Source organism: Miniopterus schreibersii (assembly GCF_964146895.1).
Source record: "Miniopterus schreibersii genome assembly, chromosome: 8".
Classification (NCBI taxonomy): domain Eukaryota; kingdom Metazoa; phylum Chordata; class Mammalia; order Chiroptera; family Miniopteridae; genus Miniopterus; species Miniopterus schreibersii.
Window position 1 is genome coordinate 2745770 of NC_138109.1, and position 16004 is coordinate 2761773.

The following is a 16004-nucleotide window of genomic DNA, read 5'->3' on the forward strand; positions in this document are numbered from 1 at the left end:
GATCTCCAATTGAACCCAGAAATTACCTATCTACTCATTATTATAGATACGATCGCTGATGATAAAATTTAGACCAATGTGTTTTTATGATTAAACATTGTTAATAATCGTGAAAAACTGCTAATTATTAATTACTTTAACATTTTAAGAAACTAACTTTTTACTTCACATATGTATTTAAACTGTTGCCATGTGTGACAGTTTCAACAGGAAGTTGTTTAGCCAGTTAATAAAATGAAAATTCCTTCCTTCAGTCAACATTCTAGATAAGCACACTTGTAAAATAAGAGAAAAAAAGTACACAGTCAATGTTGCTTTGATACACACCATGGCACCATCCCCAGTGGTTTCCCTCTCACCTTTTCAGCCTCATCATATTTTTCACAAGGCTGCAAGATGACAGCAATTTTGAAAAATTTCCTACATGAACCCGAAAGGGAATTCTCTCTCATAACTAAAATAAACAAACTGCAAAAGTTCTCTATCAAATCACAGACAAAGAACGTTTTAATAAAATTCCCCTTCTGGGAAACTATAATCTATAACATATAGATTGTTCACAAAATGATTAGCAGAACTGGTCTTTATAAAAAATAAAATTTAAAAAAATTGCGTATTAGCCCAGCCAGTGTGGCTGTGGTTGAGCGTCAACCCCACACACCAAGAGGTCACCAGTTCGACTCCCAGCCAGGACACATGCCTGGGTTTTGAGCTCAGTCCCCAGCAGGGGGAGTGCAGGAGGCAGCCAATCCATGCTAATGCTTCTCTCTCATGGATTTTTCTCTCTCTCTTCTCCCTCTCCCTTCCTCTCTCTCTAAAAAAAAACTTTTTAAATGCTTGTTAGATTAGAGACTTTCATGCTAACACTTTATTGGTTAAAAGGTTCATATTCCTTTTAACTGTATCTGCTGTAAAAATCCAGAATCTGCCCGGCAGGGCATGGCTCAGCAGTTGAGCATTGACCTAGGATCCAGACAACTGGGGTTCGATTCCCGGTCAGTCAGGGCACATGCCTGGGTTGCAGACTCCATCCCCAGTCAGGGGGCGTGCAGGAGGCAGCCGATCAATGACTCTCTCATCACTGATGTTTCTATCTCTCTCTTTCCCTCTCCTTTCCTCTCTCTGAAACCAATAGATATATATTTTTTTTAAAATCCAGAATCTGTTCAATGTTGTTGTTTTTCAATGTTCTAATTACTATTTATAATTCAGGCAAAATAATCTTAAAATTTCTAACATTAGTAAAAATGAATAGGGTTGTACACAACTGTTGATATAATTTACTCAAAACATGAACCAATATCATCTCAATAAATTTAGTAAATAAATAAATAAATGAAATATACAGCCCTTGCCAGGTAGCTCAGTTGGTTACAACATCCCCCTGATACACCAAGGTCGCTGGTCACCCTGGTCAGGGCACATACAAGAAGCAACCAATGAGTGAATGGGTGGGTGAAACAGCAAGTCAATGTTTCTCTTTCTTTCTCTCTCTCTCTCAAATCATAAAAAAAAAAAAAAAAAAATACTTTGAGATAATAGGAAAGTTTATAAACTAATTTAATTCCAACAAATTCTTCAATTCTTTTGGCCTGTTTTTGTGGTTTTTTTAAAACTATATCTTTATTGATTTCAGAGAGAGAAAAGGAGAAGGAGAGAGAGAGAGAGAAACATCAGTAATGACAGAGTCATTGATCGGCTGCAGCCCACAACCCGGGCATGTGCCCTGACCGGGAATCGAACCCTAATCTCCTGGATCCTAGGTCGATGCTCAACCGCTGAGCCACGCCCAGCTGGGCTTGGCCTGTATTAAAGAAAATTCTTACAACATAATGGAGGGAGGGGGTCCAATGATAGACCACTACAGTAATAAAGTACATGTAACTTCAACCAAGGGCTTTTAAGATAAATGCTTTTGTGAAATTTATGTATATAAATTTTTCTGTTGAAAGGAAACGTGACTCCCTAAATGACCATGACAGAGAAAGAGACATATAGCAGCATAGGGCTGCACACAGGAAAGTTTATACCATAAAGCCCTAGTTCTCACCAAATACTGCGAATAGTTTTGCAGAAACAGTAGGTGTATAATTTATAAGAACTTCGCAACTAGACTGCCATTAATCCCATGTTTACTCATCTGAAATGCACTGGTAGGATTCTAGTCACCAAAGCTGTTAACAATTAAGGGGGGTGGAGGGTGATTAATTTCCCATTCAGTCATGCAGACAGAATAGAAACTTATTTATACAGATACAACCAAGCTATATTTTGTCTACTATAAGATGTAAATTTTAAACATTTTTAAAGGACTTAGAATGTCACAGTTTCACAATCATAAAGTTTTAAAGATTACAAAAGGAACTTATTACTTCCAAAAGGATACTGAACATTCTTAATCTACGTGACATCTCAAAATACTATACTTTTAAGTCAACATAATTATAGAGGAAATGAGGACATCTCATAAAAGGGAGGCTGAACCCAAGGATAATGGATATGCTCTGAACGCCAAAGAATGTTATTTCTGTGCACTTGCTTTAATCACTACATAATGACCAAATCTTTTAGCTATTTACATCAATTTTGCTTTATCCCTCATGTTAACTAAGAAGTATATCTCAGTATAACATGTACTCTTAGAAAGACAATATACTAGCTCTGCAGTGTGCAAAGGAAGACCTGGTCCTGTTGTTATAGAACAGTAATGTTAAAGTTCATTCTGGTTTTCATAAATCAACATAATAAAATTCTTAATACGTCTCTCCACTTGTCCCTAGTTAGGCACTCTCATGGTCCGAGTTTTCCTTCTCCAAGCTACTGAAATAGCCTCCTAACCAGAATCTCTCTTTCCTATTCTAAATCACCAGATGCCTTTTCTAAAACACAGATCTCAATAAGCTACCTCTCCCTTCTCAAAAATCCCTCAACGATTCATCTCTGCATAAAAAATAAAACCCATAATCATTAGTGTGGCGAAGTCATTCTAAATTATCTGCTATTCTCAAAACATTCTTCCACCCACTTGTATCTCTTCAAGTTGTTCCTTCTACCCATCATGTTCCCATGTCTAGCCTAAAACTCCTCTTTTTGCTAAAGTCGTACATATGCTTCATAGCCCTAAATCACAAAAATTTCCAGATCTAAGTATGAATCAGGCAGCTGAAAGAAAAGGAAATATCCTCTATGACTGTACTCTAGTCTCCATGCAGATTTTCTAAGCTCATTCTGCCTCTGCCTTCATGGCAGTTATCTTTCTGGCTGTAAATATTCTCTTGATTATGTAAACAGGACATATTCAATTCATCATATCACCTCTGGGTTCAAACTTTTGCGCCTGGAATGCTAAGGGCCAAATCCCAAAGTGCTGTAACTTCCCCACCCAAGCACAATGCCATCCTGAATGCCTGCAGCATGTTTCTCCTCTAACTTCAACCCCTCCACAAGTGGTTGGCTTTTCAGTCAAGTTTTGAGCCAATGGAATGCAATGGCATCCCTTTAATGAGGTATAACTGGGGGAAATTACTAAAACTTAACTATCTTAGACAATTCTATGTAGGAGAAAATGGAGCATAACAAGGCTTTATAATCAGTTTATAGAGTTTGTCAATCATTTATCTCGACAATATACCGAATGAAATCAAAAGAAGTTAAGGATTCTCACCCATGTCACAGAGCTACAAGTTAGAGCCAGAACCTAACTCTCCTGATTTCCTAAACTAAGTGCTTGCTTCCTTGTAACATGCTACACCTTTCAAAATGCTTTAATTATATCTAGATAGATGTATAAAATGTTTCCATTTACTATTTTGAATCAGAACACTTAGGAGGCCTAAAAGGAGCCATTACTCACTTTTCTTAAATTTATTCTAAGCAGGCAATACTAAAAGAAAAATAACTAATCTGAGCATTTTAATCAGGTCAAGTAATTTGTATCCTATAAATTTAAATACACACCATCTAAATTTAAAACTAGGGCCTCTAGCGTGGCTCAGCGGTTGAGCATCGACCTAGGATCCAGGAGATCGGGGTTCGATTCCCGGTCAGGGCACATGCCTGGGTTGTGGGCTAGGCAGCCGGTCCATGACTCTCTCATCATTGATGTTTCTATCTCTCTCCCCCCTCTCCTTTCCTCTCTCTGAAATCAATAAAGATATGTTTAAAAAAAAAAAAAAAAACCACACACACAAAAAACTAGGGCTTCTAGCCAGTTTGGCTCCATGAGTATCGGCCTACAGACTGAAGGCTCCCAGGTTCTATTCCAGCCAAGGGCATGTACCTCGATGCAGGCTCGATCCCTGGCCCCGGTGGGGGGGTATGTGGGAGGTAACCAACAGATGTGTCTCCCTCACATCGATGTGTGTGTCTCTCTCCCCCCACTCTCTGAAAAGCAATGGAAAAAATATACTCTGGTGAGGATAAAAAAAAAAAGCAAAAAAACCTGGGATATCTAGGATTAACAGGTGGGATAACAGTAACTGGAAATGGGAAATGCTGAGACTATCAGCGTTTGAGGTAGTAATAATAATAGCTATCAGTTATTAAGGACTTTATTTAACATATCTGGGTATCAAGCTTAGCACTTTACATACTTGTTTTTCATTTTGATCTTCAACAGTAACTTTATAAATCATGGTCTTAAAAAAGAAGAGAAAGATGAGGCGTAGACAGCTGAAATAACTCGTCCAAGATTATAAAAGTAGTAAACTATACCATCTACCCAGACCTGTGATTTCAAAACCCAAATACCTAACCCTCTAAGCTATTTCCTGTTAAGACTGCCTATATTATTTTCATCTTTAAAATAAAATGCCTTTGTAAAAAAAAATCCCAACTAATGAAATCAGCTTACTCTGCCTATGATCAGCCACCTTACAATCTGCATTTAAAGAGCTTTTCTACTTGAGTTTATAAATTAGCTACCACTCTATGTTAAAATTAGTTAAAATGTGTTCTTAAATTTAGTCATTAATAAAAAATGTGCCAACAACATTACTTCACCAATACACCTTTAACAAAACAGTCTTTACAAATTTTGAACCAGAACAACAGAAATAAGTTAGTATTATAAACCTAGGAAATTAAAAACTTAGAACAAATACCACATTTTCAGTGGCACAAGATATGCTTCACATAGCTAAAGATGCCACTTTTCTTCCTTTCTGGCAATTTTAATATTGAACATCTGGAGGGTGAAACAGTATTTGCGAATCATCACTTAGCTTCAGGTACTTCACAGACCGCTTAATTCAATGGCCACAGACTGGTCGGTTTCTTCACTCACGATATACATGATCCAAGATTACTCTCTTTTAAAAATATTACTATTCTAAAAGTCATTACCCACTGATCATCGAGAATTTGTGACAATTTATTCAACAGCTTATCTGTTGTAACAAAAGGCTGTTAACCTACCTGTCACTGCTGGTACTGCTGCTGCTGCTGATTGAATCGCTACTGGAGGATCTACTCCTAGAGCCGCTGCCGCTGGGGGACCGAGTGAGTCTAGACGCTTGGCTAGCCAGCCTCTGCGGAGACTGATTTCTAGACTGGGACGAATGTGGTGACCGACTCCTGCTGTGCTGGTAATTCCGCTCTGGCCTTCTGCCTCGTACCTCCCGGGTAACATCATCCCTGTAGATATCCCTGTGTACCACACTGGGCAGTGTAAACTGCTCCCGCGCCCTAGGTTCGTATCGGGGGTCATGAGCATCAAAACGGTTTGGACTTCGACTCCGAGAAGAGTAATAGAGCCCGTGCTGTAAAGTCCGTTCGCGAGGATCTCTATAGTAATCCTGATCGTAATGTCTCGTCCGATCAAATCCTCCCGTCCCCCGTTCATGGTGTCCATAGGCACTATGTTCATAAGCACGCTCCCTGTTATCTGAAGCCCTGCATTTTAGGAGGGGGAAAAATATTTAATCAATCAGAAAGGGGCAAGCAAAACTAAAAGCAAGTCATGCAAACATTCACTTCAGCATTGTCTGTCTTTGCAACTGGCCATTTTCTAAAGAGCATTAACCTACTTAGTAAGCAAACACTAACAAGCTTAACATTTTACTTGACTCCAAAACTTATTTTCACAGCTGAGCAATCATTGTTTTAATTGTATATTGGGCTTTCATGACTAGTGTTCTGCAAGTCAGTTACTCTTCTGAATAGGGATTTTCTGGCTTATATACAGAAATATACGTATGCCCTCTCCTTTACATTTTAAGTTTAATGGAACAAGAACAGAGTATCATTTTAATATGAAAGTCTTCTACACTTTCATCTCATTTAAATACATGCCAAACTTTCATATACTTTGCAAATTTATTTTAGGCAAAATTTCCACAATGCATTTTTCACATAGTCATGAAAGCCCTATTGTGATGTATGTCCCAGCTGTAGGAGGGCATTTTCAAAGAAGTCCAGGAGAAAACTTTTAAGTGTAACTTCTTCTCATTAACTTTTGACTTCTTAGGTAATTATAAAAATGACAAGATTATGTAAACTGCTGTGCCCAAACAATCACATTTAATAATAAAAATGGAATCTTAAAAAGAAAAACAAACAATAAAACCACTTAGGATATCAAAGTCCTGGGTCGCCACTTGCTGTTCTATGGTAAATTTAACTAAATAAAGGATATGGGTTATTTTACCTCTTTGTGCTATCAAATGCCACGTAATTTTTAGAATGCCTATTCCATGATTCAACTTAACATATATACTTAATGTGTACAGGAAATACGTTCACTTAGGTTTTATCTACACTCAAGCTGCCTATGATGAAATTAGGCAACTTTGAGAACAGTTAAGATTAAGGTTGCTATTTGCAATGGTTTAACTTAAAAAAAAATTTCCATAGGACGTATCTGCCAACCTAAGAGTACAAAAATCGTTGCATGTACAATTATACACATGCAATTAAGTGTTAGTATTTAAAACTAAGTCTAATCCTACAAAAAAAATCTTAAATTCCCTACTTTGATAGGAAACCAGAACTCATTTCCTGAGTCCCTAAAAAGACCATTTCACTTAAATTTCCACTTAAGGTTGAGTTTCTTCTCAACATTATCTTTGGAATTATCTTCTATCAAAGGAGATTAAGGAATCATGAAAGACATAGAGGAATCAGAATCTCTCCAATGAAGAGTATCTTGCAAAAATCTTATAATACCATGTCCCCAATACATTCCTAGATTCCAAATCTCTCCACTAATCTTCACTCTCACCCATATCACTTAGTAGCAAACATACCTTCCTATGCTGTTTTTGGTTTTTGCAGCTATGATGAAATGACAAAAAATTCAGTAATAACATCTTTCCTACTTAAATGTATTAAATGACTTTCTCCTTTTTTATTCACTACATTTCTGGAACTTGAATAGATATTTCAAAGTCTAACAAATGAGGATTTTCTTTGAGACTTAGAAAATTTCGTAAATCTATTAGCACCCTATCAAATATTAATCAGTGAAAGCAGTTATTAATGATCTAACAAGCAATAGCCAATAGCTCTAGGAGAATTCCTGCTACAGCTGGTATTTTATAACTATGCAAAGTTCTTATCCATTAGGAAGATACAGAAGGCAGGCACAAGAACTAGCAGAGCTGAAATCTAATAGCTATTCTCTGATTCATCTATTAGTACTAAGTACTTCTAGAGTTAGTGGGGAGGAAAAGAGAGAGTTTGACTTGGGTTAGGAGAGGGGCTAATATACACAGGTCAGGACATACCAACCTTTTCCAAGTGTGGAAACACGACCTATAATCCCAATTAAATCTAGGGAGAGAATTGTGAACATAACTTCCCCAATTTTGGCCCCTCTTATGGGGGTAATCCACCTTCTTAATGGGCAAGGGTGTCAAATGATATTTAGATGAACCACAAGAAAAAAAAAATCTTAGTGATCAGATAAAATAATTCCACCGGAAGCAAGTAGTCCCAGACAGACTGTAACTCTCAAACCCCCAGACTTCTTTCTTGAGATAGCAGACAATTATAAATTGATCCACATTCATAAAATTTCCACCCTAAGTATGAATCAGGCAGCTGACAGAGGAGGAAATATTCCCTATGATTCCACCACATGAGGAAGGCACAGCTGCTCGCCAACAGTTCACCGTTGTAGCCATCCAGCACAGTCAACTCTGATTGCTGTATCCACAACTGATGGTCACCATGTGTTCAAAGCTAAAGTACCTTTAACTGGGCAGCAACCTGCTTAAGAAAGGAGATAATAATCCTCTTCTCCTGGGCTAATGGAATCTTGAGTGCATGACATCCCATACATTCCAGAAATTAGAAAAGAATGGCTATATTCCAGGATTTAGGAAGGTCCATCATCTCAAACATTCCCCATCCCATCAAGCAGTATAATTCCAACATGGAAATTGTGTAGATCCAAATGGGAAGAGCAAACATTGCCTTCATTCTTCTTCCTCCAAGTACGCATTTCCAGGTTAAAGTATTGTTTGTAGAATCCAAGCGGCTGAATCATTATGATCTGCTAGGTTTTTTGGTGACAATCCAGTTCATTTGTACACTTTATGTAGTGAAAACTGAGCAGCAGATATTAACTTCTAAAAGAATCTGTAGGCTCTAATATTCCAGAAATATTCCATATAGTATAACCACAAAATCTGTAGCCAAATAGCTCCACAGGTAAAAGGGATATATCCAAGGAAGGCCTTAACATCATCCAAGAGAAGAAATAATTAATTTTAGAAGACAGGTAACTCCAAAAATGATGCTGCCATACAAAATCTTCCACCACTTTATATATCAGGAGTAGATATCCAACCAGCTGCAGGAAATATCCTCTACGATTCCATAAGACACCAGCCACTGAGATAGAAATCACTTCCGTTTCCAACCCAAAATAGGAAACATTGAGAATGCCCAAAACTTTAAATCCATCTGGGGCCCCTAAATATGAGTTTCTGTTTCTCACCATATCAAATACAAAATACCTGCCTACAGAAACCTTGGAACTTACCCATCAAGTCTCCGCTCATAACGTCCTTCTCGTGCATGAAGTGATGGTGGGGGGCCATAAGCAGGCCCTCCACCACCTCCTCTGAACCCAGAAACCTCTCTACTACGAGATGTTATGGAAACTGTATCATCCAATCCCCGAGCAGCACTTGGAATGGTGCCTGGTTCATTATAATCCGTGCGTAGGTCTCTATCTCCCATTTTGTTGACTGAGTTGTGAGCTTTCTGTGCACTTTTGATGTCCACAAAATCCACAAAGGCGGCCACTCCTCCTTCAGATCCCCTCTTAGGGAGAATTTTGACACTTTCCACGCGGCCATATCTGGAAAAAATACAGTCAACATTATTGTTGCGCATAAAAAATTTTCCAAAAATAGTTTTTCAAAATTTTCTTCTTGTTTTTAGATAATTTCCAGTAAGTATGTATGGGGAAGGGGTTACAAAGTGACATTTTAGATGCTTTTACACTCACATTTTTCTTCCTTAGGGCAAATATTTACACATTATTTTATTACTCTCATTTCTTAAATATAATATTTACTAAACTACCTTTTACCTTTCTCAAACACTTAGCTGAAATAAATCTCTCAGAAGTTTTAGGAAGTTGTACATTCTAAAATGGGATATTGAACCAAAGCTTGATCAAGGTAACTTAGAAATCTTAAAAAGATTTTTGTTAAAAACTGTAACTAAAAATAGCTATTCTACATATTTCATTTTAATTTAATTCATTAAGTGAAATAATCTTACTAAAAAATGAGATGATTTCAAATATTCCTTACTTGAAGGCAAAATAACACCAGATATTTTGTGTCCATTTACATATGACAGTCTAATTTTTTTAATGTCATTTTTTCCTATTTAATTTTCTTTTCAAGGGGGTTAAAAGAAAACTGCTAAAATTTATAATTTAGGTATTAATTAAACCTGTTTTTCATGTAAGTTAATAAATCTAAGAAAATCTTTTGATAAACCATATATTCTCATTTTTATTCCAAAAACCTGTTTACAAAAAAACAAAACAAAAAAAAAACCTGTTTACTATGTGCGTAAAGAAAAATTTTAGAGCACCTTTTGTATCTTGAAGCACATATATTATGTAAGAAATATCATTATTTGGAATTAAAAATTTATGAAAATTCTACAAGTTTCAGTAGGAGTGAATTATATTTTATGTACTTGCAATTTGGCCTTTTAGAAAGGCAGGCACAGCACTTTTAAATATAGTCCTCTTATTTGCTGACAATCAAAGATCGTAATTTTACACTGAAGAAGCTGACAACATTATCAGAAAGCAGAACTTTTCTTTTTATATCCTCTAGTAGAGTTTAAGTTATTACCTCTCACAGGGGAAACACAATCATAAAATCCAGTTTCAAAAGGCAACTGAACTAGAAGGAACAAATTATTTGGGGTAAATGAATTGATGAAAGGATCTTTTTAACTTAGGGGGGAATGACAGAAATTGAAATCGTTCTTTCCATACAAACATTAAAAAATACCTTCCAATGTATCTGACAAAGGACTTGTATCTAGAATACAAGAAATCTTACAACTCAACCTATATTTTTTTTTTTTACAGGAAAAACACTTCACCAAAGATGTACAGATGGCAGAAAAAGCACAGGAAAAGATATTCAAAATCTATTCGCTATTAGGGAAATGCAAGTCAAAACCAAGATGACATACCACTTCACACCCACTAGGATGGCTAGTATTTAAGAACACAAAGAAAAGAACAAGTGTTGGCAAGGATGTGGAGAAATCTGAAACCTTGTGGATAGCTGGTGGAACTGTAAAATGGTACAGCCGCTGTGGAAAGGTTTGGCATTTTCTCAGAAAGTTAAGCATAGAATTACCATATGACCCAGCAACTCCAATCATAGGCATATACCCAAAAGGACAGAAAATTGGGGTTCCAACACATATGTGTAACACCATGCTCGTGGCAGCATTAGTCCCAATTGCCAAAAGGTGTAGACCCCAAGTGTCCATCAACAGATAAACAAAATGTGGTATGTACATACAACGGAATGTTATATTAAGACATAGAAATGAAGTTTTGATACCTGCTACAACATGAATAAACTTTGAAAACATCATACTAAATTTCAAAAAGCCAGACATAAAAGGACAGTTTATGATTTCACTTATATCTGGAATAGACAAATTCATAGAGACATTAAGTAGAATATAGGTTACCAGCGGCTGGGGTAGGGAGAAATGAGGAGTTACTGCTTAATGAGTACAGAACTTCTGTATGAGATGAAAACATTCTAGAAATAGGTATTAGTGATAGTTATATTAACACTGTAAATATACTTAATACCAATGAGTTACGCACTTAAAATCATTCCACTTTTGAAATCAGAGAGTTGGACCATAAATATACCCATTACAACCACTAAACTATCTGGAATAATGCAGTAACATTAACACTTATATTACCTTTTTATACAAAAATTTTTCATGAAGGAATTACTAATGTATAAATCAACTCATTATATTTAGACCAACAGACTGGTTTCCGCTCTGTGTCAGACCTTTATTTTATTTTCTATACCAGTGACTGAAAATACTTCAAATATGCTAAAACGCAGAATGAGATACTTAGATTGCAAAACTACCACAATTTGGACATAACCAAATAAGATGGTGGTATTTGTAATATGTCATATGTCTCAATACAACTGTTAAAATGTTAAAACCAAAAGTTAAACTTCAGTTTTAACTATAATCTGAAACAGCGATTTTCAACCTTTTTCATCTCATGGCACATAAACTAATTACTAAAATTCTGCAACACATGAAAAACTGTATTTTTTTGCTGATGTGACAAAAAAATAAGGTATAATTTTGATTCATTCACACCAGATGGCTATTGTTGTGTTGGTGGTTGTCATTTTTTTATTTGATTATCTAAGAGAAAAGAGGTCAGCACCCCTGACTAAATAGTCAGGTTCTGTACGTTTTTAAAATTCTTGCACCCCAGCACACCAGGTGAAAATTGCTGATCTAAAATGACAAAGATAGCCCAGCTGGGCGTGGCTCAGCGGCTGAGCGTCGACCTAGGATCCAGGAGATTGGGGTTTGATTCCGGGTCAGGGCACATGCCCCAGTTGTGGGCTCGATCAATGATGTTTCTGTCTCTCTCCCTCTCCTTTCCTCTCTCTGAAATCAATAAAGATATATATATTTTTTAATAATAATAATAATAAAATAAAATGACAAAGATAATTTTAAAATTTAAATTGTTAGCATGACAATGATAAATTAAAAGTTAACAGTTTTGTCCAACCAGAGTGGCTCAGCGGATAAGCATCAACCTAGGATCCAGGAGATCGAGGTTGGATTCCCAGTCAGGGCATCTGTCAGGGTTGTGGGCTCTGTCCACAGTCCGGGGCGTGCAGGAGGCAGCCGATCAATGACTCTCTCATCACTGATGTTTCTCTCTCTCTCTCCCCCTCTCTGAAATCCATAAAAGATATATATAAAAAAAAAAAGTTAACGGTTTTATTCTATCCAAAGAAAAATATCAAAAATTGATATAAACCCAAGGAAAACAGGGGGAAATATAATAAGAAACTCTTACAACTCAACCATGAAAAAGACATAATGCAATTTAAAAATAAACAAAAGATATAAGTACACATTTCTCCAAAGATATATAAATGGCCAATTAGCATATGAAAATTTGCTAAACAACTTAGTCTTTAGGGAATTATGAACCAAAACCACAATGAGATACCACTAAAATCCACTAACATCCACGAGGATAGCTAAAATAAAAAAGGTAATAGCAAGTGATGATGGGGACACGGAAAAAACCTAAACCCTAATACAATGCTGGTGAGACTGAAAAGTGGTACAGCCACTAGAGAAAACAGTTTAGCAACCCCTCAAACTGTTCAACTTGGAATTACCATAGAACCTAGCAACTCCAACTCCTGGATATATTCCCAAGAGAACAAAAATGTACGTCTACATAAAAACAGGTCAGGTACGAAATGTTCATAGTAGCAATACTCATAATAGCCAAAAAAGGAAACAATCCAAATGGCCAATAACTGATGAATGGATTTTAAAACTGAGGTATGTCCATATAATGGAAATGTTCAGCAATAAAAAGGAATGAAGTTCTAACACATCCTATACAACATGAATAAACCTTGAAAACATTATGCTAAGTGAAAGAAGCCAGTCACATGTTGTATAAGGCCATATGTATGAAAGGTTTAAAACAGGCAAATTCACAGAAATAGAAAGTAAATTACTGGTTGCTACAGGCTGGGGAGAATGGAGAACTAATGGGTATGGGGTTTCATTCTACAGTGATGAAAATGTTCTGAAATTAGTGGTGATGGTTGCAAAACTCTGTGAATATACTAAAAACAGCTGAACTGTACACTTTAAAAGGATAAATTTTATGCCATGCGAACTATACTTCAATAAAAGTTATTAAAAGAAAAAGACATAAAATAGTGCCTGTCACTGTCCTCCAATACAAAAAGATTTTATCTCTCCTTCAGTCACAAGCATCTACATTATCTCAATATAAATAAACTTTTTGCCACATTTCCTGTAACTGGGCACACTTGGAAGATATTTTCTAGTTCAAGATGCCTGACTGGGAAGGTAAGTAAGCCATTAACGATAACAGCCAAAACCTGCTTCTTCATGGTGATACAGAATTCTTTCAGAAAATCTGTTGTGAAATAAATTTATGTATAAAATAGATTTATAAACTATTATTAAATAATTAATATATTCCTCTTTTAAGTACAAATAATTCCTAAAGATGGCAAAAAACAGCCTCAAAATCCCTAAAGCCAGCAAAAGGCAGTCAACCACAGAGCCCTAGTCTCATTTTAGAAAAAGCTAATACCCTAATGCCCTAGTTGGCTTGGCTCGGTGGTTAGAGCGTCAGGCCTCGGACTGAAGGATCTTGGGTTCGATTCCAGTCAAGGGCAAGTACTTTGGTTGCAGGCTTGATCCCTGGCTCCGGTCCGGGCATGTGCGGGAGGCCACCATTCGAGTATCTCTCTCACATCAATGTTTCTCTCCCTCTCTCTCGTCCACACTCTCCCTGCCACTCTCTCTGAAAAGCATTGGAAAAAATATCCTCTGGTGAGGATCTAAAATGTGTGTGTGTATTTTTTTAAACTGATTTTTTAGAGAGGGAGAGGGAGAGAAACATCCATGTGAGAACAGAACATCAATCAGCTGCCTCCTGCCCACCCCCTACAAGGGATTGAGCCCAAAACCAGGGCATGTGCCTTGACTGTGAATCAAACCAGCAACCTTTTGGTGCACAAGACAACACCCAACCAAGCCATACTGGCCAGGGCTAGATTATTACACACACACACACACACACTACTTATTGCCCTGGTCAGCAGGCTGGGTGGGTGGGTGGGTGGGAGGGTGGGTGGGTTGGTTGGTTGGCACATTGTCCCATATACCGAAAGGTTGCAGATTCCATTCCTGGTGAGGGCACATACCCAGTAGGGGGAATGCAGGAGGCAGCTGATGGATGATTCTCTCTCATCATCAATGTTTCTATCTCTCCCCTCCTCTCTCTGAAATCAATTTTTTAAAAAGTCCTAAAACTGTTAAAACACAACAAAACTACTACTACTTATTGTTCTAATTAGAATGGGTTTAAGAAAACTTGAAGACTGAGGACAGATTAATTGAACCAACAAAACTATACTCATTTGTTTACTGAATCCATGGTGAGCGCTTAGATTCCTGTACATGAAAACTTGATGACTATAGATAGCTCTTCAGAAAAGGCAATGTTTTCAGTAAAGCCTTAAATGACAAAATTCTTCAGAACTATAACAAGCACCAGTGGGGGGGGGGGGGAGAACGACATTATTTTACAACAATCTAGTGAGATACTACTTACTAAGTGAAATTAATTTTTAACAAAAGAATAGTGCTCAAGTGATATTTTAAACCTCTGAAAGGTTTTCTCCAATAATAAGGAGAAAAAATTTCAAAATTCTATAATCTTTAGATCCTACTGGTTAGATCAAATAGGATGCCTGAATCTTTTCGACCACCTTAGAAAGAACTCATATAATGTACTTTTCCAGAGAATAGGAAGGAGAAATCTATACTGCAAGAATCAAAATATACAGTGCAGGCATATAGATAATCATGATGGCCACGAAGTTAATATTTGGACATTTGTTCTCACAATAATTCATGAATAACTTCATAAACATACCTGATTCACATAGTACTTTTCTGGGAAAAGCTCAAGAAAAATTTTAAATAGAATGCAAATGATCATGACTAACCATTTCTTTATTTTATTTTTTAAATATATTTTTATTATTGATTTCAGAGAGAGGAAAGGAGAGGGAGAGAGAGAGACAGAAACATCAATGATGAGAGAGTCACTGACCCGCTGCCTCCTGAACGAAACATCAATGATGAGAGAGTCATTGACCCGCTGCCTCCTGAACGCCCCCGACTGGGGATATAGCCCACAACCCGAGCATGTGCCCTGACCCAACCCTGATCACCTGGATCCTACGTTGACGCTCAACCTCTGAGTCACGCCTGGCCGGGGCCTAACCATTTCTTAAAATAATGGCAGTAAATAAAGCAGTTAGATGAAGTAAAAAGGAGCGAGGCAAGCTGATCAAACGGGAAGGCTGGAGAGAACAAAGTGAAAGTAGCAGAGGCCAAGAGATTAGATAAAAAATTAGCAAAAATCTACACCAAGAATCCCTGGTGTGAAGGACTCTTTGGAAGTGTGCTACCTACCTGGCTTAATAGGACTATTACTTACAGTACAATTGCTGAAAAGGAAATTAGCTTCTAACCTCAAGACTTATTTCTTACTAAAAGTTTTTTTAAAGATTTTGGGAAATTTATGAATACTTCTAATATTTCACTTGACTACTGACTCATTTTATAATATAGTGTTGCTTAGAATGAAGACAAAAATGTGATCCCACCTTTTTGTAATATGAATTCCATATTCTTTCCATACACCACTATGA

The 16004-nt window shown here is 36.9% G+C and overlaps 1 protein-coding gene across 4 annotated transcripts in view; it reads right to left on the minus strand.

The window, feature by feature from the left end:
* SPEN (spen family transcriptional repressor) overlaps positions 1–16004 on the minus strand; it is a 71362-nt gene that overhangs the window by 42432 nt on the left and 12926 nt on the right. For 3 of the 4 annotated variants that reach the window (XM_081145874.1, XM_081145876.1, XM_081145875.1), the window contains exons 2-3: positions 8987–9307; positions 5416–5892 (exon numbers count right to left, since the gene is read on the minus strand). In XM_081145874.1, coding sequence (XP_081002000.1) covers positions 5416–5892; positions 8987–9307 — 798 coding nt within the window. Of the gene's footprint in view, positions 1–5415; positions 5893–7728; positions 9308–16004 lie in introns of all 4 variants that reach the window. The other variant, XM_081145877.1, reaches the window with a different exon arrangement.